Source organism: Musca autumnalis, unplaced genomic scaffold, assembly GCF_047663935.1.
Source record: "Musca autumnalis isolate F117 unplaced genomic scaffold, ASM4766393v1 scaffold_1, whole genome shotgun sequence".
NCBI classification, from domain to species: Eukaryota; Metazoa; Arthropoda; class Insecta; order Diptera; family Muscidae; genus Musca; species Musca autumnalis.
In genome coordinates this window covers 106968349-106994481 of record NW_027411644.1, presented here as the reverse complement: position 1 = coordinate 106994481, position 26133 = coordinate 106968349, and the positions used below count along the sequence as shown (strand labels likewise).

General features: G+C 35.0%; 1 protein-coding gene across 9 annotated transcripts in view; it reads left to right on the top strand.

Moving 5' to 3' along the window:
* The window catches only part of rn (rotund), a 464377-nt gene extending 444007 nt beyond the window's left edge, over positions 1–20370 (top strand). For 4 of the 9 annotated variants that reach the window (XM_073987524.1, XM_073987477.1, XM_073987469.1 and 1 more), the window contains 2 exons: positions 16886–18026; positions 18424–18802. In XM_073987524.1, the coding sequence (XP_073843625.1) occupies positions 16886–18026; positions 18424–18746 (1464 nt within the window). In that variant the 3' untranslated portion in view covers positions 18747–18802. Of the gene's footprint in view, positions 1–15848; positions 16712–16885; positions 18027–18423 lie in introns of all 9 variants that reach the window. The other 5 variants (XM_073987506.1, XM_073987515.1, XM_073987532.1 and 2 more) reach the window with 3 other exon arrangements.
* Positions 20371–26133: the final 5763 nt, after the last annotated feature.

Here is a 26133-nt window from a genome sequence, read left to right as displayed (position 1 = left end):
ATATAGCCCCCATAGAACGGTACCTCCCGATTTTCGTAATACTGAAGATTGTGACGTCAATATCCAACCGAAATGGCTGATATTCGTTATTTCGACTTCCAAGAGTTATAAAATATTCCAGAAGAGTATTATCAGTATAGGTCCACGTCTTCCTATATCCCCATAGAAGCGTACTTCTTGATTTTCGGTATTTTTTAAGTTTTAGCCACATTCTCTTACCGAAATATAGGAAATTTGGTATTTAGTCTTCTTTGATCCTAAAAACTGTCCGTCAGAAATTTGTCGGTATATATCGACGTTTTGAAATAGCCCCCATAGAATTGTGCCTCACATTGTTTTACCGAAATTGCTGAAATTTTCATACACGAAAGGAAACTAATTATTCCATTTTACTTCAATACAACTTGTGGTGGAGTGTATAACAAGTTCGGCCCGGCCGAACTTAACGCCTTTCTTACTTGTTGAATGTTAACTTAGCTTTATCTGTAATTTCCCTAACAGTGATTATGGTCCGAGGGAACATCAGCTTCTGGATACGTAGAACATTTATTTACGAAGGAGGAATATCGCTTATTTATTAAAATGCAGTCAATTTGGTTTCTAACAATGTTTTTGTTATTGTCTTGTGGCGATTTCCAGGTGTAAAGTCGTCATGGATGGAGGCGAGACATAGTATTATAATAATATAATTGTTCCATAAACATCCCAGACGGGACAGGGGAGACTTCTCTCATATCAATGAGTGCACCCCGATTCATATTAGCTCAATGATATGGGATCTACTGTTTATCGCCGAGTCCGAACGGCGTGTCTTAAGACACCACTTTATAATGTCGCCAACATTACTGAGGGGTATTTTGCCACCGTTGAAAATTTTGATGTTGCCGGGCCGGAGAATCGAAGCCACGACCTTCTGCGTGCAAGGCGGGTGTACTTACCATTGCACCACGGTGGCAGACATAGTATTAGCAACCTTAAAACTGTGTTCTTGACAGAATTGTATCAGTCGTTCTCCTTTTTCATTCCGTGAATATTTACAACAACAAAACGAAAAAAACCAAAATTTTTTTCAGCAAAGTGTCTGTAATCGATACAATGGAAAATATTAAGCAATTTTATTGTTTGATTTTTTTTTACGTTCGCGCCGCTAGATCAGAGGTTTCGACAAGTGTGCGGCGGTGAGCGTTGAACACACAACCCTCTGATTTGTAGTCGGATACACACGCTCTGTTCCACCGTACTCATAACTTATTAAGAAGTAACATAAGTACTTATTTTTGTTTACTTTACTTTGTAACGGTTTACATAATGACTAACGGATCCGAATTTTTGCTCGGTAATTAATGGTTAATTACGAAAAGTATCGAAAGGAGTAACTCCTAAAATTAGATCCACTTCCTAAATTGGTTATGTCCGTCCATTCCTTCAGGCACATCCTCCAGAAAAGTTAAACACGCTTGCACTTTTATCCAAAATCCAAAAACAAAATGTCCGAATTTATTTAAAGCTTCCACAATCCTTAAAAATAAATAAGCCATAAGTTCGTATATTTTTGCCGGCAAATGCTAAATACATTATTTGGGGAAACGGAATTTGGTTGTGTAGCCGATATTCGACTTGACCATGCATGAAAGTCTCAATTCACACAAGCTGATGGAATATTTCTTCCGGCGTAGCCGAATAATATGTGAAAAATTTTTAAATGATTCACATATTATTTGGTTTAGAGATCGATATAAATTTAAAATACTGGTAATTTTTTGAATATCTTAAAATTAAATTTATTGGTCTTTAATTACACTAGGATTTTATATACCACGTTCGCAAAAGCTAATAGCCCTAACCTTAACGAAAAACGTAATAGCTTAGACATACGGGTAGACAGACAAAATATCTTGTTATGCAAAAAAAGGAAGGGGCAGGAAATTTCCTCTTATTGAAAATTTACATCGAAAACAATATCCACTAAATATTCAACCCTCTCAACTGTTTCCGTTATTCTGACATTTCACCTATACCAACAGAGCAGCAGCAATAGCCGCAGCAACAAAAGAAGGAAACAGAAAAAATACTTTGCAAATGTATTTTGGTATTTTTTACGTCTGTGTTTTTGATATACAAATTTCGCGTCATCATCACAAAAAAATACGAAAGATTTTGGGGTAAAAACCAAGCAAAAGAATATAAAAAATTTTAGACAAAACAACAACAGACAGAATCACCACCACCTCCGACGACACTAATACTGAGACGAGCAGACAACAAAACAGCCACAAAAGCAACGTCATTATCAAAAACGTCGTCACCAAAACAACCAACAACGCGAACCAAACCAAACTACCCACCCACCTGCTACTACTGCCCACTTTACGACCATACCCATCGTTGCAGTAATTCAAAAAAAATTTGAGAAAAAAGCAAAGTAATTCAAAAAATATACGAATTTTATCAGACTTCATCTACTCCAACTACTTGATTTGTAAAATGTTCTCTTTTCCCATCCTTTTGCTTGGAATTCGAGTTTGTTTTTTAGTTTTGAAATACTTCTTCTCTCTCTTTCTCTGTCCAGACAAACAAATCGCCTAAAGTTGTATAGAGAACGAAAGAGTAACAGAGAACTATGACGCCCGTGAGAGAGCGTAGATTTTTTTTACATAAAGGACTAACAAAAAAGTCACGATTTCAGTAAATATTTCCGCTTTCTTTTCGTCGATTTAGATACTCATCCATACATGAGTGAGTGTATGGATGAAATACAGTTAAACCAAAATTCCACAGCATACACAGGTATGAGGTATGAAACTCCCAACTACCCGGAAAGAGTTTGTTCATGAAGTTGATTTGCGTTTGGTGTGTCTGTCAGTGTATTGGATGTAAAAGAAATCAACCCAAGCAGCATTTGCATTGAACTTAGGAAAAAATTCTTTTTGACTGCCACAAAAAAATGTTTCTTTCATATTTGTCCTTTTTATTTATCTCAATTTTCTTTAAAAATTTTTTGTGATTTTTTTTTCGTAGTCTTCTTCATAACCACAAAATAAAGGTTAAGATGTGTTGTTGTTTGTTGGTTCACAGATTTGCAGCTAACGGAAAATTAGGGTCAGTATATATTATTCTGCAAGGTTTGTTATTTGAATAAACGTCAAAGGAATAGTTGTTTATTTTCTAACTAATAAAAGTTTTTTAATGCAAATTTTGTTTAATTCATGTTGATCATTCGTATATTTCTTCACATGATCTGGAGCGCTGTGGCATATCTGGCCAAATACATACATAAGATATGTGTTCAATTACTTACTTACTGAGTGCGCCCTTTTCAGAACATTTGTCCTATAAGCCAAACTAAGAAAAGATTACAATTCCTTTCCTCTTGCTGCTTCAATTTGAAATAACGCGCTTTTCGATCACGGCTTCCACTTCTTTACACCATCGAAGCCTTGACCTTCCAGTTCTGCGTGTACAACAATGCGGCCCGCATTTATACGATACGTCTTTAAGCGGGTTCATCCACGAAGTCTTTAGCTACCTCAAAATTATATGAACCAACTTCCACAGATGCTCAGTGGTCGATGCCATTGGCCAAAATAAAAAAATGAATGTATAATTTTTGGTACCAAATGTGTTCATATCTACTCCTAACATGTTAAATTTCTCTAAAATAAATTTGTTATGGATTACTTCTTACTGTACTCTTTGAGAATAGCATCAAAAAAGAGAAATTTTAACAGGTTGGATTTCGAGGTGAATTCAATGCAAAAGTTAGGCGAAAGTAAAATATTAATATCAAACTAAATGAACTCTATATAGACCAAACTTAATTCGAATATTGAAAAACAATGTATTAACTTAATTTTATGCAGTTTTGCGTTTGTTAATTTTTGTGATTAATTATTGAAAACGTGTTTTGACTGAAGGACTTTTATAATGTCATTTCTTCAGTATAATTAAATTTCATGTAAAGTTTTAGTTATGTTCCCCCTCTTTCCCCCCAACGACATTTTTTTTTAGAAGATAAGTAGTAGTCTATAGATTCTATTTTCAAAATATCAGCTGCAACTTTTCGCAACTTTGAAACTTGTTCCCAAAATACTAAGGGTACCTTTCAGGGTGTTTTTGGCATTTTTTTCAAATGTGCAGGTGATACATTTCAGCTTTTTAAGTATATAGAAGATATACTGTGCGCTTCACTAATATGAAGGATACGTCAAAATGTAGTCCTCAATGTATAATTTGGAAAATTCAGCCATTTTGATTGATTATTATGGCTGGAACCCTAAAAATACCGAATATTGGGCGGTACCGATTTATGGGGATAACAGCAAGGGGTCGACCTACATTAATTGGCAATTTTCTGGGGGTAGCTTACCTGCAGGAAAGATGTAGTGGCATTTCGGCCATTTCGAATTTATATAAAACCTTCAAAATTCCGAAAATCGGGTGGTACAATTATATGGGGACCCCGATCAAAACGTGGACCCAATTCAAACAAAAAAATTGCAAGAAGGTTTTCTAGGGAATACCGATAGCCAAATTTCAGCCAATTTCATTGAAATATATGGTCAAGACCCCCAAAATGCCAGAAATCAGGGGGTGCCGTTCTATGGGGGCTATACCTAAAGTTGGACCTATGTTGAAATTTTTTTACTCCTTTTTATTTGTGTTGCTTAACTAGTCTTTACTGCAAATTTCGTATTGATATCTGCACTGTAAGTATTTTTGGCCGCTCTTCCCATACAAGTTCGACCACAGTGAGCTGGTCCGATTTATATGAAGGCATTTCGCGTCGAAAAAAATACCCCTCAGTAATGTTGGCGACATTTTCTGAGTATTTCAGCCTTGTACAACTTCTCTACAAGTGGTGTCTTAGACACGCCGTTCGGACTCGGTGATAAACAGTAGGTCCCATATCATTGAGCTAATCACCCTTATTACGGTTGGCGTTGTCGTAGGCGTTTAAGTGTCGTAGACGTAGTCGTAGGCGTTGTCGTAGTCAATAATTTTTGGTATTATGTAAAATTTTCGACTACGTCTGTTTTGTAATAGATTGCAAAAATACAGGGTGTTGAAGATTATTAACATTTTCCACAACTACACGCCACCCTGTTATAAAAAAGAAAACAAAAAAATGAGTCAGTTAAAATAAAAAACAATTATTTATTAATAAACCATAAAAATGTTAAGTGTGGGTTATTTTATATCTGACGATGAGGATGTGTATATTCCGAACGATTTAAACGTAAGACGAAAACAGTTACGACAAGAATCAAACATATTTTCCATTACTGATACTCAGTTGCTGTTGCTGAAATCCATTTCTGTGAGGGGTATTTGTGACTATTGTGCAGGGATCCTGGTTCACTTGGACCTGTTGCTCATTGCCATGAGTGATACCTATGCTTACAGGGGTTATTGTGCGGGGATCCTGATTCACTACGACCTGCTGCTCTTTTGCATGAGACCTGCTTACGCTTTGGGGAGTAACTGTGCAGGGATCGTGGTTTTCTAAATCTTCATGGATTATACATGCTTCAAACAGTTCTTCTTCAGTGGGTGTTTCTCGAAGCGATGAAGGCTGCTGGATTCCAATTGATTGATTGCCCGCGTTTACAATTGTATCCAATTGTAACAAGCTTGATGCTGATTTTTCCGTGTCTGTTAGTATGTACTGCTTGAAGGATCCTCCACCTGTAGCACGACATTCCGCCTGATTGTGAACTAACTTCTTCCTTAACTTGAATTTGTAGTCAGCCCAGACTTCATTCAACCCTCACCTGTTCGTACTGGCGGTCCTAAAATGTTGAGTTTCGTACTAATTTAATTCCACTCTTTTTTCACGTTAATTTTTTTATTCCATTGCTGTAACCTCTGGCCAAATTTGGATTGTTCTGCAAAATCTGGACCATTGTGTCAAACTGCTTCTTGGTGGTGACTTTTGTTCTAAAACATGTGCAATATTATAAAATTTATACGAATATATAATCTTTTTGTAATATAGACACATACCTTTTGTTTAAATCAGAATGCGGCACCTCCTTACTCGCGAGCAAGCAAAAAGAGCTTCTCTCTCCACTCACTAATTGAAAAACAATGCACTGACAACAGTGTTTGCTCAAATTGTTGTTGTTGTGTGCCGCATTCTGGTTTAAATCCATTTTATTTGTTCGTTTTTATTAACGTTTTAAGAAATTTGTCTGTTGTCGTCAACAAAATCTCTAACGACTAATTTCACAGCTTTTCTCGTAATAAAACGCCTCCTGTGGTAGCAAAATTGTAAAAGAATGGCATACAGAGTTGTAATATCTCGTATACGACATACATAATACCAATTAGTCGTTGCGAAAATGTCGTGTACGACATACATAATACCAATTAGACGTTACGACACGTCAATTTGCAATTTTGGATACGACTACGCCAACCGTAATAAGGCTGAATATGAATCGGGGTGCACTCATTGATATGAGAGAAGTCTCCCCTGTCCCGCCTGGGATGTTTGTGGAACAATTATATATATATATATTATATTTCGCGTCGATAAGATCAGCTTGGTCTTGTCCCCGTTTACTGACAAATCCACTTTAGCAGATTCTCTTACATGTATAAGTTACTTACACTATGCCACAGGAAAATTTTTAACCATATTCTAACACCGTAGCGTGATAAAAAACCAAAAATAAGAAGACGACGTTTTTCCCTATCACTGAAATCTTAGGTACATGTTTGTAGTTGATTGTATCCTTAATTATTGGGCGGTTCGGTATCTGTGACCAGAATCGTTGAAAAAAGTATAAAAATCGAATATTTTCAAAGTTTTTGACTATTTTCACATTTAAGAACCATTCATAAACATTTTGTATGTTCCAGAAAGTTGTTTGATGATATCTTTGCTACATTATTGTGGTTGATCGTTTCCTTGAAACTTAAACGGCTGGGTATCTATGAATCGGAAACCGAGAAAAGAGGATAAAAATGTTTTGCTATTTTGGCAATTAAGAACCGTTTCTACAGAGTTCGTATTTTCTAGAAAGTTGTTTATTGAGTTCACAATTATTATTCTCTTAGACTAGAGCTACAACTTTGCTTCCAAGAGAAATTTTTAGCAGTTTGGAAGATATGTGCCTGACAAAGTGATCCCTTTTGACATCAAGGCCTCAGGTCGTTGGGGTACATAACCGCAAAAGTGGATGTGATAGGGATAAACGCCGGGACACGTTTCTTCTTATTTTTGGTCTTCTACCTCGTTGCTGTGACAGATGTCAATGTCGTCAGCATATGCGAGTAACATATGACTATTTGTGTATATTGTGTCATTTCTTTTAACAACTGCATCTCGTACAACCATTTTCATGTCATTGCCATTCCGTTTGTAACACATAGAAATATTCGTCGGAGATCCTTTAAAGTATATATATTCTTGATCAGCATAAATTTCTAAGTCGAAACAGTCATCTCCGTCTATACGTCCGTCCCTCCGTCAAGATACAATGGGCTACATCGGCCTACGTTTAGATATAGCCCTAATAGAACGATACATCCCAATTTTCGGTATTTTGAAAGGTTTAGCCACAATATCTTACCGAAGTGGCTGAATTTTGGTATTAGGTCTTCGTTTTTGGGTCTAAGCTGTCCACCTGAAGCTTGTCGGTAAAGGCTCACGTCTTCATATAGCCCCCATAGAATGGTACCTACTGATTTTCTGCAATTTCAAGGTTTTAGCCTCAATATCCCACCGATAAGACTGAAATTTGGTATTTAGTGTTCATTTGGGGTATAAATTTTTCCCCCTGAAATTTTGTCGGTATAGGTCCACGCCTTCATGTAGCCCCCATAAAACGGTACTTTCTGATTTTCGGTTTTTTGAAGGTTCTGGCATCAATATCCCACCGAAATGCCTAAAATTTGGTATTTAGTCTTCGTTGTGTACACAACTTTCCATCTGAAATTTGTTGGTATGGGTCCACGCCTTCATCTAGCCCCCATAGAACGGTACCTCTAGATTTTCGGATTTTCGAAGTGGCTGAAATTTAGTATTAAGTGTTCGCTAGAAGTATAAAACTTTCCAACTGAAATTTATAGGTATACGTTCACGTTTTCGTATAGCCCCCATAGAACGGTGCCTTCCGATTTACGATTTTTTTGGTGGTTGTGGCGTCAATTTCCCACCGAAATGGCTGGAATTTGGTACTTAGTCTTCGTTGGGATTACTAATCTTTACAGCTGAAATTTTTCGGCATCGGTCCACGTCATAATATAGCCCCCACGCAATGGCACCCCCGATTTTCGGTATTTTGAAGGTTGTGACCTCAATATCCCACCGAAATGCCAGTACTTTTCCAAGGGAGTATAGAATATTCCAGAAGAGAATTGAGGCGCTCAGTGCCAAAACGGCCTAACCCACATGCACAAAAAAATTAAAGTGACTATAAAGATCTAACCTGAACCTCTTGAAATAAAAACAAACATGTGGTTTAGGCCGTTTTGGCGCTTGGAGCGCCTCAATTATCAGTATAGGTCCACGACTTCATAAAGCCCCTATAGAAGTGTACTTAGTCCTCTTTATAACCAGAAAACTTTCCCTCAAAAATTTATCAGTATAGGTCCATAGGTCAATTTTAATAAATTACCGTAGCATTTACACGAAGTGGGATATTTTATTTTTCCTCAATTTTACCGAAATTCCAACTTAAGTGGACTGGAAATTTTAGGGAGCAGCAAAAAATGCCCGAGAGTGTTCTTTTTCAGACCGTTTCACACATTCACACTTTTAAATTTATTGAAATTGCTTTAGTAAAATCGTGTATTTTTTCTATAGCATTTTACACAATGGAATTTTTTTAAGTACATATATGCGTTTTTATATAAGTTACTAGCCGGCCCGGTCCGCCTTGCTGGCCCTTGAAACGTTTATGTTACCTTTTTATTAAGTAAATTATATTTTTCTTGCATCGCAAATTAGTCGGGAACTGCAAGTGACTATAAATAAAACATCTTCGGAAATGTTGGCGTCTATATTAAATTTTGGCGGTATGTTAACTGATGACTTGGGGCATGCATTTATTTCATCTGCTGGAATAGTATAACTGAAAGTGTTTGTTTGAAATCTAAACGTGAATTTCTCTTAAATCCTTCAAGAATCGTTGTAAAGCTTCTTTGGAATTTTTATGTGCCATCGTTCATTCGTTCCAGATGATAACTTCTATTTAATATTGCATGTGTTCAATTCAATCAAAAGAATGTCCAGTGGAAACTTGAGGGTCGACTGTGTCGTCCTTGTACCTTCTTTTAATGTATACCTGATAAAGCTATAGCTATCGATATGTTGCCTTCTAATTTAAAGACTTGCTTTCCAATAAGATCAAAGCTTCGTTATGCATAACATTTGGTATTTCCATTGATTTGTAACATATTTCAGAAATTGGGAGTGATCGCGTCTTAATGCTAAAATATGTAACACGGGTTGGGAAAAAACGTTCGTAAGTTTATATAGCCTATTTCCGCCAGTCCAATCCTGTACATCACCTGAAAATTAATTGGAAATCGGTTCAGAAGTTTTGGAGATATAATGTATTTAAAAAATGGGCGTGCTAAAAGTGTTTTAAAATAAGAAGGGTTTTGTGGAGGTACCCTGTCCCCTCCGATTCAAAAAAAATCAATTCAAAACAATTTATAGCCTATTTTCACCACGGGTGTTCATTAGGGTTATGACTTTTTGACATTTTCCCTCAAAAATGATTTCCTGTAGCAGGGATGAATGAACTTTTGCCTATTAATCACTATGCTATCGTTTATTCCATTGAAATATAAAAAAAGTTCACGCACAAATCGATTTTAAAAAAATAATTTTTTGAAAAAAATATATGAAATGAAAAAAAAAATTTTTTTCAAAAAATAATTTTTTGTTGCACGAATGAATAAATATAAGCCTACTAATAACTATAATAACGTTTATTCCATTCAAATATTAAAAAAGTCGCGAAAAAAGTCACTTTGAAAAAATTTTAAATTTTTTGTTTTTTGTTAAAAAATTATATTTTTGAATAAAAGCGTTTACGACATTTTTACGATTCTCAGAATTGAAGAAAAATAGTGAGAAATAAATTTTTGTCATTTTAATTATCTCATGTGGCTCTAAAATTAATTTTCAATTATATATCTGTTTTCAGTGACTTCAAAAATTTGTCCATAATTTTGATAAATTCAAATTTTAAAATCATTTTGTGCGTGAGGTTTTTTCACCGAATCACCTTATAATTAAGATTTTATGTAATCTTATGGCAAAACTCATCACGCTATGATACAGGGATATGAGGTTGTAAAAAAGTCATAACCCTAGTGTTCATGGTGGGCCATCGCTGTACATTCTCGGAAATTTTAAAGAAAATGGGCTCAATACTTTCAGAGATATAACATACTTAACAAAGTGGGAATGGTCGGGTTTTTAAGCCCTAAATAAGTACCTAGGGTCAGAGATTCAACCACCATTGTCTCGCAAATTTATTTTCTAAGCCATACGTTAGTAAGTTTTGTTGCAAAGACAGAGTTTTAATAAAATAGGGCAAAGAGGAGGTACCCCGCCCTCGCAGAAATTCAACAAAATATATAGCCTATTTTCACCAGGGGTCATCACTATCCATTATCTGAAATTTTCAAGAAAATCGGTTTAGTAGTTTTGGATATATAAGATATTTAAAAAGTGGGCGTGGTCTGGTTCCAAATGAGTATGGTCGGAGACACAACCTCCATTGTCCCCAAATTATTTTTCTCACCGATACGTTCTTCAGTTTTGTTAAAATATCGTTTGCAAAGAAATAGGGCATGGGGGAGGTTCCCCCCTGTTCAACAAAATATATCATCTATTTTCACCACGGGTCCTCCCAGTAGATTCTGTGACATTTTCAAGAAAATCGTTTAAGCAATTTTTGATATATAAGCTATTTCAAAAAGTGGGCGGGGTCGGGTCTTCAGACCCCAAATCAGTACCTAGTGTCGGAGACACAACAACCATTGTCTCGCAAATTAATTTTCTCTCCGATACGTTCCTCAATTTTGTAAAAATAGAGTTTTTAAAAAATAGAGCATAGGGGAGGTACCCCGCCCCTCCGAAATTCAACAAAATATATACCCTAATTTCACCAAGGGTCCTCCCAGTAGATTCTCTGAAATTTTCAAGAAAATCGGTTAAGCAGTTTTTGATATACATATAAGCTATTTAAAAAAAGTGGGCGTGGTCGGGTCTTTAGGCCCCAAATTAGTACCTAGGATCAGAGAAACAACAACCATTGTCTCGCAAATTAATTTTCTCTCCGATATGTTAGTTAATTTTGTTAAAAAAGCGTTTTTAAAAAATAGGACATAGGGGAGTTACCCCGCCCCCTCCGAAATGCAAAAAAATGTATAGCCTATTTTCACCACCGGTGTTCCCTGTACATTCTCTGAAATTTTCAAGAAAATCGGTTAAGCGGTTTATGAGTCTATACGGAACATACTAACATACACACATTGCCTTTTATATATTAGACTAGCTGAACCGGATGCGCTTCGCTACCCCGAATAAGGTAAAATATATTTTGATATATTTATTTGTAGGCCAATTTTCGTCAAACGTGTTTGGTCCATCAAATACTTAAAATCGGACGATAATATATATGGGAGCTATATCCAAATCTGAACCGATTTCAATATAAATTCATTGAAATTGGACATACATATCGTATTTAATACAGAAAATACATGAAATCGACCGAAAATAGATTTGGGAGCTATATCCAAATCTGAACCGATTTTAATATAATTTGGCAAATTTATTTCTAGACCAAAATCCTTCACACATCCAAAATTTGGAGACATTATCTGTTACCATTCTATAGATATTTGCATAAAAAATTTAAATTTTTGGAGGTACATCCGATTCTGATGCTATATCTCCGGACCAACGCGGAATTTCAGAAATTTTAATATGGGGATTTCTGAGTGAAATCGGACACTTTTTCAAGATGAGGTTTTTGATTTCCTTTATATTTTGCTGTGGCGATGCTGCTGATTAACAAAACATTTTAGTATATTTTCAAAATTTTTTTGACTAACGGTTCGAGAGATATCGCGCCTTGAAAAAGTCAAATTCTGTAAAAACTCCATGCAAAGAAATACTCATAACTTCTTTAATATTGGTCCAAATCGGACCACCTTTTTTTTGATTTGCTTGTTTTTTTATCAGCTATCGAAAGAAATATTTAAAAGAAAAATGCACAGTGGGCTTCAATGCAATTTTCGGGTTTTAATATTTAAAATCAATTTTTAAACATGATTGCACCCTTCGATTTTTTCAAAAAAAATTTATGTTAAACTACAATCAATTACAAAAATTTTAAGCCCTATGTGGTAATGGGATTCGGACGATTACTATTTTTTCTGAATTTTTTAAAATTTGTCAATACAATTTTTCCTTTATACCTTTGCCCAAAATTTATTATTTTATTAAAAAACTTAAAAATTTCATTTATAAACATTTGTTTTGATTTTATATTTATGAATTTATCTCAAACATCTTAAAAACTGCGTCATTTTTCGATTTTGAAAATGCATCAGCGAAAATTCCATTAAAGTCCACTGTGGATTTTTTTCTATTTTTTATGATAAATATATAATATATAATGATAAATATGTACTTTTAGCTTCAAAAATACAGAAATACAAATTTTGGACAAAGGTATTAAGGAAAAATTGTATTGACAAATTTTAAAAAATTCAGAAAAAATAGTAATTGTTTGAATCCCATTACCACATAGGGCTTAAAATTTTTGTAATTGAACGTAGTTTAACATAAATTTTTTTTGAAAAAATCGAAGGGTGCAATCATGTTTAAAAATTGATTTTAAATATTAAATCCCGAAAATGGCATTGAAGCCCACTGTGCACTTTTATTTCAAATATTTTTTTCGATAGCTGATAAAAAAACAAACAAATCAAAAAAAAGATGGTCCCATTTGGACCAATATTAAAGAAGTTATGAGTATTTATTTGAACATAATTCTTTAAAAATTCGATAATTTCAATAGGCGATATCTCTGTACCGTTGGTCAAAAAATAATTTTAAAATATACTAAAATGTTCTGTTGGCTAGGAGCATAAATTGAACCAAAAACAATTGAAATCAAAAATTACTTTTCTCCGAACTGTCCGATTTCACTTGGAATTCCCCATATATAGATTACATAGTTTTATGATAACCCAAGGAGTATTTTTTAATTAATTGTTTTTTTTTTTGGGAAGTTCGGAGGAGATAGTTAGGAAGTTTGGTGGTGGTTGTTTCGAGGTTCGTTGGAGGTTGTTCGGAAGTTCGGAAAAGGTTGTTCGAAGTTTCGAAGGAGATTTTTCGGAAGTTCGCAGGAGGAGACTTGAATGACAATACAAGAATATGAAACCAGATACAATATGGGTTCATATTCTTCTATAGCCTCCATATAGCGTTACCAACTGATTTCAGGTATTTTGTGGATTTTATCTTCATCTTTAGCCAGAACTCGGTGTAACTTTACATTTGGAGTTTCCAATGGTACAGAAACTTCCCCACCAAAAATTATGGGCACAGGTCCAGGTTTTGTTATAAACTCCATATAGCCGCACGCTGTAATTTAGTTAGGGCTGATAGGCCATGTTCAGTGGGGAAAGTTCAGAGGAGATAGTACGGAAGTTCGGTGGTGGTTGTTCGGAGGTTCGTTGGAGGTTGTTCGGAAGTTCGGAAAGGTTTGTTCGAGGGTTCAAAGGAGATTTTTAGGAAGTTCAGAAGAGGAGACTTGAATGACAATACATGAATATGAAACCAAAACCAATATAGGTCCATTTTCTTCTATAGCCCCCATATAGCGTTCCCATCCGATTTCAGGTATTTTGAGGATTTTATCTTCATTTGTAGCCAAAATTCTCTGTAACTTGGCATTTAGAGTTCCTAATGATACGAAGGTTCAGAGGAAGTTGTTCGGAAGTTCGGAGGTTCGGTGGAGGTTGTTTGGAAGTTCGAAGGAGGTTTTTCGGTATAGTAAATCTATTTATTATGTTTTAATTTTAAGTGCATTTATAAATAAACACTGAAAATCAATTTTTTAAATTATTTTTTTTTTATAGTTTTTTATATTAAATCGCAAAAACACTCATATTTCGATGACAAATAGTAAACAAAACTCTAACGTTTGACTTTGACCTTGAATTCCTCTACAACTACTAGATTTAACGGAATGCTGATTGTGTTACCTGTCGTACAAAAAAAGAGTAATGAAAATATCTTTATCCTTTCAAAAGTTTGACCAGAAAAAAATATAATATTGAAATGAGGCGTATGAGTGACGACATACGTATGTATGTATATCCTAAACAAAAACTAATACAAAGACAAAAAGTGGCATATCATTATAATTTAGCGGCCATTTCTAACTTGTAATCGTTATTATAAACGTTGTTTTAGATTCTAGTTATGTGTTTGTGAAAAACGTTTTAAACAAATTTGGTTTCGAAGCATATCAAATAAACAGAAAAATATGTTTGCAAAACTAAACTTTATTGCGGAAAATTTCAGGATAGATTTTGCAAATTTTTTAATATAATTAAGTAAGGGATATATTTCAACTAAGTGCACAATTATATTTGGATATAAGGGGCAAGGAAAATCCAAAACAGTATTTGCAAAAATTTACGATTATGATACGAAGATTTGGTTCCAACAAAATGGTGTCACTTGTGAAAACAAGAGACCAGGAAAAAACCATTGACTATAACCTACCAACCAAACAAAATATTGTAATATTGAAATTAGGCGTATGAGTGACGACATTTGTTATACGCTTCTGTATATCCTAAACAAAAAACTAATACAAAGTCAAAAAGTGACATATCTTATAATTTAGCGGCCATTTCTAACTTGTAATCGTTATTATAAACGTTGTTTTAGATTCTAGTTATGTGTTTGTAAAAAACTTTTTAAACAAATTTGGTTTCGAAGCATCTTAAATAAACAGAAAAATATGTTTCTAAAACTAAACTTTATTGTAGAAAATTTCCGAATGTATGTATTTTGCAAATGTTACATAAAATTAAGTAAGGGAAATGTTTCAACTAAGTGCACAATGTAATTCGGATATTAGGTGCAAAGAAAATCCAAAACAGTATTCACAAAAATTTACGATTAAAGACGTTTGTGTTCCCCAGTATTTATTTTACACTCTCAAAATAAAACTAAAATTGATGATGATCCAAAGATGTGTTTCCAACAAAATGGTGTAACTTGTGAAAACAAGAGAAACATTTTTATTTTTTTTTTATCTTATGAACTTTGATAATAAGAAATTGATAATGTTACTAAAGACTTCAAAATACATAAAATCAGTTGTTTTCTTTATTTATGTGGTGTCAAACACCTACAAAATATTCTTGCAAACAAATTCAAATAATTTTAATTTATTAATTAATTTAATTTAATATCAATTAAATTAAAAAAAGACGAAATACTTTGACAATTTACAATCCAGGAACAGCGTTGTAGGGTGCAGATTTATTTTTTGTGTGTGTATGATTTCAAAACTTAAGCAATATATGTATGTAATTGCAAAACAATAACATTTTTATTGTATACAACCACAGTGTTCAGCTCTGTTCCAGAACTTGAGAAATCTACCAGCTTTAGCATTTATAAAATTTGTTTTTTTGGAAAAGTTACAAAAAAAATGTTGTCCTTCTGTTCCAGACGCAGTGGTTTATATTTAGGTTATTGTAAAATAAAAATGAAAAATTCACCAACATTTTTATCAACGCTATTAAAATATATAAATATAATATTTTTTTAATAAAAAATCCTTTAGTGTTCCTTAAATAAAATAAAAACTACAAACCTAAATCAAAACTTTTAAAGACTTTTAACAAGACAAAAACACAACAAAAACAAAATGAATGGAAAATATTTTGTGTTAAATAAATACAAATAACAACAACAAATAATCCACTGGAAATTACGAATTTAAGACATCATAACAACAACAAGTACTAATACATAAACAAATAAACAATGGAAGGACGTTTAATAGAATATCGTCCAATTGGCGGTGGTCTTGACTATCATCACAATTCTCCTTTAATTGGTGAAATACCACCGGGCGGTGAGTATTCACAAGCCGTACACCGATCCATAGATCAACTAAGAAATACCCTAAACGAACGTGTTACCTTAGGACCATTGAGCGTTTTTTCAAATACCGCCGATTTGAGAACCTCTGTTCTCAATTATACACAACAACCCACAGCACACCAGCAGCAACAACTGCAACAGCAACAACAACATCAACAACAGCAACAACATCAGTCACATTATCAAGTACAGGGTGCGGTATCGACAACAACAACGCCAAATGGTTCAATAGCTGAGGCGGTGTTGTTGCATCAAAAATCGCTTTGTTTGGATACAAAATTGGCCGATTCTACCACAGGGGTTGTTAGTTCAACTGTGAGTTCAGGAGGTGGTCGTGGTCGTAAATCACGAATATATCCACCAAATCCTAATCAACATATTGTTGTGACCAGTAATAGTGTGGACAATGGCGGGACACGTCATCACAATCGACAACAACAGCAGCAGCAACAACAGCCAAATGATAACAACAATGGCATTTCATCGTCCACATCGTCGCCGCATCATCAAATGCAACTGCAGGATATTAAGGATACCAAGGTATAAAAACAAATGGGACTTACATTTACAAACATATAGACGGCAAGAGGTTCTTATCCCTTTTCTGCCCTGCAAGGCATTGAAACATGTTACCAAAAATGCTATTCCTCTATTTATTTTATGTTTCTCTTATTAACGCTCACTTAATTCTATTTCTTTCTCCCATTTTCGTAGATCTTTACATCCAAAGCAGACTTACAACTGCACACCCAAATGCATATGCGCGAATCTAAGCCCTACAAATGCACCCAGTGCTCAAAAGCATTTGCCAACTCTTCATATCTTTCACAGCATACGCGAATACACTTGGGCATAAAACCATATCGCTGTGAGATTTGCCAGCGCAAATTTACTCAACTGTCACATCTGCAGCAACACATTCGGACGCATACGGGTGATAAACCATACAAGTGTCGACATCCTGGCTGTCAAAAGGCATTCTCTCAGCTCTCCAATCTTCAATCTCACTCACGTTGCCACCAAACCGATAAACCATTTAAATGCAATTCGTGCTATAAATGTTTCTCCGATGAACCTTCGCTACTCGATCACATACCCAAGCACAAGGAATCGAAACATTTAAAGACACACATTTGCCAGTACTGCGGCAAATCCTATACCCAGGAGACATATCTGAATAAACATATGCAAAAGCATGCAGAACGTACCGATAAGCGACCGCCAATTGTGGTCACAAATGCGGGCAATAATCCGGCGGGTGGAACGACTCCGGCAGCTGCAGGTGGTGGAGCAGCATCAACCACCACCAATACCACAGGTAATAGTAATCCTGCAGTAGGTTCAAATCCTTCCACTAATAACGGTTCGGCTACAACAGGTGTAGGAGCAGCAGGCGGCGGCGGAGGAGGAGGAGGAGCGGCTGGCTCTACAGCGGGCATTATTACCGGTGGGGTCCATAATCAGCATAATCGCAATAATTTAACCTTGCCACCGGTAACAATAGCACCCACCGATAATTCTTATTGGCCCAAAGTAAGTCCTGATTCTGCTGCCAACTTAAATGATGTTATGCATCAACAGCAGCAGCAACAACAACAGTCGCAACAACATCACAACCAACATCCACATCAGCAGCAGCATCATAACGGTCAGCAGGGTACATCTCAACATCATCCGCAACAGCAAACAAATCCACAACAGCAGCAACCTTCCTCTCAACAACAGCAACAAGGTCACATGGACTATGGCAATCACCAGCAGCAGCAACAGGCCGGAAATGCCGGTCAATCGAATAATCCTCATAATGATCTGCAGAATCATCATCGCATGAATGACAATGGTCGAGAAGATATTGGTAAGTAGACAAATGGCTAAAATTGTAATGAGTTCTATTATATTTGAGGAATCTTCCGAATCCCATTTTTATTGATTTTCCAAATAGTCAATCATAATACCAAATTAGGCTTACTATTTGGAATATATTAGCGTGGAACATTTGGCATTGTTTAGGCGGCCATCTGCTTTTTCACATGTATGTTGTCACTTTGGGTATACTAATATACAGAACAGCTGATGTCATACATCTGAAAAAGCAGATGGTCTGATGGAGGCCTACCAACGGGGTAAAACAGAGAAGACTATAGTTTCGGCTGTCGCCATAGATCCTCATCAGTTTCCTTTTGTTTTTCTTTTTTTTTTCCACCAAACGTTTTTATATCTTCTACATACATTCAATATTTTTCTCTTTACAGTCTCTACACCATCCACCGTTGGACCCTACGATGCATCGAGCATTACAAAAACCACCACAAATTCAGCATTTACACCGATCAATTCCATGCCTCCACACTTGAATACCCTATCGCATCACGCTATGGCCCAGCGTCCGTACTTGTATGACGCAATAAGTTTTCAAAATAAAAACGTCAACCAAAATAATGCTTCAAATGCATTTCCAAATCAACTAATCTCTCTGCATCAGATACGTAACTATGCCCATCAACCGGCTGGTCTGACTATGGCCGGTGAACATTTATTGGGTGTTAGTGTGGGCCCCGGCAAAGATAAGGGATAGCTATATTTTTAAGAAGCGTAAGATAATACCTATGATAAATTAAAATAATATTATTATTAGATTGAAAAAATCTATTGTAGTATGTATTATTTTTTTGTCGCTTTATTTTATATAGTTTCTTTAGTTTACTTTTTGTTTAGGTTAGAATAAGTATTAGTTTATTGTTTAAAGGCACAGAAATGTTTGAGAAATGAGCTTGGTTATGTTCTGGTTCGTAATGATATGATTGTTGAGCTGGGACATCTTTAATCATCCTTATAGCTGAAGAAGGTGTATGAATGAAATATAGTTTATGGCCATTTGGCATATATGAACATTTTTGGTTCAGAATCTTGAAAAACTTCCCAGGTGTAAGCACCTTCCATTAGTTAAGGCGCACCGTGGCATGACATTGTTTTGTAAGGAGGCGATACAGTCAGTTCATTCAACTTCTACATCTCAAAAATGTTAAAACCTAGGAAAAAAGCATAAAAGTCAATCTTGTAGAGAACTTTAACAGCTACAACATTTCCTCTGATCCCATTTCAATACGAATTGCGGTTTCCAAGCAAAATCGTGGAAACCTAAAAACACACTAAAAATGTGAACACTTCGCACCATATCTCCAAAACCGTTAATTTTTTCTTAATGTTTTCTTTTCGAAAAATATTTGCTGGAATGTAGCTCACAACTCGTCATTGTTGTAAAATGCCTCTATCACGATGTTTTCAATATATTTTTCAAAGACGATTTAATAAATATGTATATGGTGTTATCTGAAATGCAAGAATATACTGTCGCACTATAGGTAATTGGGACAGGTTTTTAGGCAAAAAGTAATTTTTTTTTAATAACGCGAGTTTTCTAATTTAATTCGAAGGAAGAACGTGTAAAACTCTATGGATATGCAATTTGTTTTCAATAATATTCAAAACTCTCGGTATAATTCGAAGCTAAAATCAAACAAAATAAAAAATGTTAAAAAAGATAAAAACTCAGAGCAGAATTTAAACGCAATTCGTGAGAGTTTGGTAATAACACTATGCAACACTGAAAATGCAAACAACTTCTTGTATGCAATTTTTGAAAGTACATATTTAGACTACAAAAACCCTTGTAGGGTTTTGTCCTGTCAGATCCAGTTCGGATTTTATGGCCTCATCTAAACCGGGCTAAATCTACACTTTTTTGCATTTATCAGGCCTTTATCTCAGAAACGAAAGGGGATTTGGCCTTGCTGTCTTTAGCAATATTGTTGCCCTAAACTAGTAGAACGTATCTTTTAAAAAAATGCATAAGAAAAACTCCATCTAGGGCATCAAAATCTATAAAATATAGAAAATTTTATATAATTGCTGAAATTCTGGTCAGTATCGGCTACACTATTGGGAGTTGAACCAAGTAACCTTTTGCAAAAATCTTCCAAATAAAGTTCTGAAAAATTCCTTAGAACATTCCGAAACTCTAAAATGCTTGCTTCATGTTGTTTCAGCGGTATTTTGCATCATATTTTTACAGCACGTATTTCAAACACAGTTCACACCAACACACAGTGGTCCCACTTGTATGGAAAAGAGTGCCAACAATAGTTCTAATCGAGCTACCGCCTCCAATTTTTAACCGTAGGTTTATAACAAGCCAAAAAGATAGAAAACCATTTTTAGTGGATGTAGGTCCATATTGGGGTACAGCTCCCATAGAAAGGTACCGCCCGATTTGTGGTATTTTGACGATTTTGGCCAAATTAACCAACCGATTTGGAAGTTATTTGGCATTTTGGGTTCTGAGTGAGCAAAATACCTCCATATAAATAGCCACCATATAAATGTACCCTCAGATTTTCGGTATTTTGACAATTTTAGCGAAGTTTTCCAACTGATTTGGCTGTAATTTGGCATTTTGAGTTCTCCATGCAAAAAATGGTCAATATCGGTCTACGTTTAGGTATAGCCCCCATATAAACGTAACTCCCGATTTTCGAAATTTTGACGATTTTACCTACATTTTCCAACCGATTTGGCTGTAATTTGGCATTTTGAGTTCTGAGTGAGCAAAATACCTCCTTGCCAAAAATGTTCAGTATAGGTCCAACTTTAGGTATAGCTCCCATATAAACGTACCTCCCGATTTTCGGAATTTTGACGATTTTACGGGCGTGGTGTAAGAAGAATAACTTAGCGGGTGACAGGTGGGGGCAGCTGGACTTTTATTAATCGTAAACTGGAGACTTTCCCCTGCATTAAAAAAAATCGAGACTCACAAATGCTCACAACATTAGTAAAACTCAACATAAATTAATAGTAATTATATTAAAAATAGCAGAAAAAGTCATTTATTAAGAATCTATTTTTAATTAAGTTAGAAAACGAATTATGAATTTGTTTTTTCGTAAAAACATTGCCAATACCAACACCTATAAGTTTCATTTTGAAAATTGCACATTTACCTCTCCAATTTTTTTTATAATTTTACTCATAACCTACGAATGCTTTGCGGATGAATTTTTTTCAACTTCTTCGACTCAACTTGACGTATAACCGCTGTAAATTTACAAAAATAAGGCTGGATGTTAAAAATTTGATATGTTTAGAGAATATTTAGTTCAATCGCAATGAAATTTGTCGCCGTTCATTTTTCGATTTTTGTCCACGGGCGGAACCACTGTGCAACAGTTTATTCTCGCATTTCGAATTTCACTATATTATTGACATTTTTATTGTGTACTGAAAACAACGGCATAGAGGCATTTTACAACAATGACATGTTCTGAAGAGTTGTGTATTACATTCCAGGGAATATTTTTCCAAAGAAAATATTCAGAAAAATTAACGGTTTTGGAGATACGGTGCGAAATGTATAAAAATTGTGGAATTTTTGCATATATTTTGAAATTTGAGGCAATAAATGTAGTTTTTCGAGTTCATTATTTTTTCAAATATTTTATTCTTGCCCTTATCTACAAATTTGCTTCAAAGGTCAAAAGAAGAAGATTCGGATTGGTTTCAGAGATATATCCCCGAATTTCTTTAAAAACTCAATATTTAGCTATGTTTAGATGGGGCCATAAAATCCGAGCTGGATCTGACACAACAAAACCCAACTAGGGTTTCTTGTCATTTGGGTCTGCACTTTCAAAAAATCCTCGGTTCGAATTGTTTGCACAAGGTCACCCTTAAAATGTTGCACAGTGTAATTAAATACATATATATGATATTCAGTGGAATAGTGGCGGTGTGTACTTTCGGTTTTAAGAAATAATTTTCTTCAAAATGTTTGTTACAGCAGAAATAATCGTCATATAGGATACAACCTAAGATTTTTTTTACAAAATTATAGTTTTATATTACAGACTTTTACAAAATTGTCCAACTTTGTCTGAAATTCTGCCACCGGGAATATCTTCAGCAAAGGGTTCTGAATCAACTACATAATTACCATAGTGTGATTTTTTGCGTTTTTTTTGAATTATATCAATTTTTTGAAGGTGCCCTCCTTGCAGAAAAAATATTTTTTTTTAATTTTTTGCTTGGTAAAGGAAATGTTAAACACAAAAAAAGCATCCGATTTGAAATAAAAATACATTTTATTTAAAGAAATATTCACCATGGGTTGTAAAAATATACAGACGTGCTGTGATCAACATTTTTTTAATTATAGCCGTAATACGTTCTAACTAGGGATCATGATTGGGTGATTTATTTGGTCCTTTTAAAGAAGTAATATTTATAAAGATCTCTTCGCGAATCAATATCTTAAACATATCAATGTTTATAAACATCTTTTGGCGGATCAGTATTTTAGTTCATTATAACCGTTTTTCTTTTGTTTTAACCGTGTTCATTTGGTTGGAACGAATAAAGTAGCTTAAATGAGAATAGGAAATAAAATTTGTTCGTTATATCAGGCGTTCGTTATAAAAATGTTCACCTGTAAAATTCTTATTAAAGTTTTCTTAGAAAAATCATATGTTAAAATATTTGAAACAGTGCTTAAATACGTCGCTATCCGCTTGTGCTTTAAAGCGAGATCCTAACAAATTGTAAAAAATTCTACTAGCAGGCTAACAACTTTTGTTCGTTATAATCGTGGTCGTTTTAAAATTTTGAATTTTTGTACAAATATTAAGAAAAATTCTTTGAAAACACAAAACTTTGTTCGCTATTAACGTAGTTTCTTATAACCGTAGTTTCGCTATATCCGAATTTTACTGTGTAATTCATTGTTTTATCTTACTTTTGCATATAAATCATTAAAAATCTATAAAAAGCCCATAAGTCCACCGCTATTAATTTTTGCCTCAAAAACACGCCAAATTACCTATAGTGTGTCGGTGTGAAATGTGTTTGAAATACGTGTTGTAAAAGATATGAAGCAAAATACCGCTGAAACAACATGAAGTAAGCATTTTAGAGCTTCAACATGTTCTGAAGAATTGCTGAGAACTTTATTTGGAAGATTTCTGCAAATGTTAATCGGTTCAACTCCCAATAGGTTAGCTGATACTGACCTGAATTTCAGCAATTTCGTAAAATTATCTTTATTTTATCGATTTTGATACCCTAGATAGGGTGGGTATCAAAATTATGTGGTCTGTTCTACTAGTTTAGGGCTTCAATATTGCCAAAGACAGCAAGGCCAAATTCCTGATCGTTTCTGAGATAAAGGCGCGATAAATGCAAAAAAACTGCAGTTTTAGCCCGGTTTAGATGCGGCCATAAAATCCGAACTGCATCTGACAGGACAAAACCCTACAAGGATTTTTGTAGTCTCAATATGTGCTTTCAAAATATGCATACTGGAAGTTGTTTGTGGATTAGTGGTATTGAAAATTGGTCCAAATGTTGGCCGTACCCCTTATACCGTTAAGATTTAAGATTTTAAGAACATTTACTAATTGACTAATTAGCTGTATGTTCACAATAAATGTTCCCAGTGGCCATTTACTAGAAGAGTGACACGTCTAAAAAAAACGCAGTTTAGAGAAAAACGCGTTTAAAGTTGCCGATAGAAATTTGTCTTCTTAACATAAAAAGATTATTACACAGAAAATAAAATAACTACTTGGACCATCTTTTACAAGGAGCAAAATAAGCTAGCCAGATATCGGAGCTAAATACCTGTGCTAGACTAGCATGATTAGAAGTATTTTAGTGCTTCATAAACTTAATTTTTTATATATATGGCAAATTCCGAATTTGAGTTACTCTTTGAGTACACGTATTGATATATATACGCCACATCCCGATTTTAGCTATTTTAAGGATTTTATGTAATTTTTATACCCTCAGCATTTATGCTAACGAGGGTATATACACTTCCATACGGGCAAAATGTGCCTCATCGAAATAATGGTTTTAGACCCCAAGTATGTTTGGCCGAAATGTGTTTCAGACAATTTGGAGTCGATTTAGCAATGTCCGTCTGTCTGTCTGGCTGGTGCGCACGATAACTCTCGAACGGATGAACCGATTTGGTCCAAAATTTGGCTATCGCAATATTTTGTCCAAACTTAGTTTATGTTCGAAGATGGTCCACTCCTTCCGGTACCTCCCTCACAAAAGTTCGAAATTGTTCGGAAAATTTGTGCGCTCAAAACTCTTGAAGGGAATAACCGACTTGGCACATACTTTGCACATCGTGATATTCCTACCAAACTTAGATGAGGTTCCAATATGGACTCAGCCGGGCCACACCTTCTTGTACCTCCCACACAAAATATCGGAAAAGTTCAGTTTAGGACCTGCTCTCGAATAGCTTTGATTTTTGTTGCAACAACATGTATTCATTGCCCTCCATACGACGGTACAAGTTCCATCAGGGGCAAGTCCATACTTCCTGAGAAAATAGCCTAAAAGTTGCAAAGATCCCCTATGACACCGTGTGTAGTGGTTAGAGCGCAAGATAACTCTCGAACGGATCTGCAAATTCAGTCCAAAATTTTGCCTTCGTAATATTTTGTCCAAACATAGTTTAAATTCGAAGATAAGCTATATCGGTCCACTCCTTTGGGTACCTCCCCCACAAAAGTTGAAAAATGTTCAGAAAATTGTGCGCACGATAACTTTTAAAGAGAGTGACCGATGTAATCCATACTTTGCACATCCTAATATAACTATCAGATATAAATCAGGTTCGAATATGGACTATATTTGTCTCTTCTTTCTGGTACCTCTCACACAAAACTTTGGATAAGTTCACTTTAAGACCTGCTCTCGAATCACTTTGATTTGTGTTGAAGCGATTTGCATTCGCTACCTACATTAGACGGTAAACGTTTTTTCAGGGACGAGTCCATATTTCTTGGGAAAACAGTCCGAAAGGTGTAAAGACCCCCTATGTCACCATGTGTGGCAGTCGGAGAGAACGATAACTCCCGAACTGTTCAACCGATTTGGTCCAACATTTGGTCTTCGTCATATTATATCCAAACATAGTTTCATGGGGCAATACCGGTCCACAACATCCGGTACTTCTCCCCAATATTTAAAAAATTTCACTAAAATGCTAGGACGATATCACTAGAATGGGGCACCCAATTTGGTCCAAACTTTGGATCTCCTAATATTTTGTAAAAATTTAGTTTAACTTTTAACATGGCCCATATCTGTCCTCCCTAATGGTACCTCCCCCACAAAAGTTAAACATTTGTGTCTTAGTGCAGTTAATTCCAAATCCACATTTTTGCCGGCAAGTTCAAATGCTCAAAAAGGGCCACAAAATTCAGAAGAGACCCTAAATACATTCGATCTGTCCGTAGGTGAAAATTTCAGTTCACATTGGCTGAGGGTATATCGACACCTCCAAAGAATAGTATGCTAAGTCTAAAAAGTGAGTTTTGCAGGAGAAGCTCTCAAAGTTTGGAAATTTTTTTGAACTTCAGTACTATGCTAAGTCAATATTAGTTTATAACTTCTGTTCGGATTGACCGATCATTACCAAAATTAGACAGAATTTAAGTTAAAGGACGTTCGACACCTCCAAATAATAGTTTGCTAATTTTGAAAAGCGAGTTTTGCAGGACAAGCTCTAAAAGTTTGGAAATTTGTTTGACCTTCAGTACTATGCTAAGTAAATATTTGTTAATAACTTCTGTTCGGATTGTCCGATCATTACCACAATTTGACAGAATTTAAGTTAAAGGACGTTAAATATAAAAATGTAAAGAACTTGAAAACATGCTAAGTCGACTTAGCATACTATTATTTGGAGGCGTCGATTTGTGGCAGTCGGAGAGAACGATAACTCCCGAACTGTTCAACCGATTTGGTCCAACATTTGGTCTTCGTCATATTATATCCAAACATAGTTTCATGGGGCAATACCGGTCCACAACATCCGGTACTTCTCCCCAATATTTAAAAAATTTCACTAAAATACTAGGACGATATCACTAGAATGGGGCACCCAA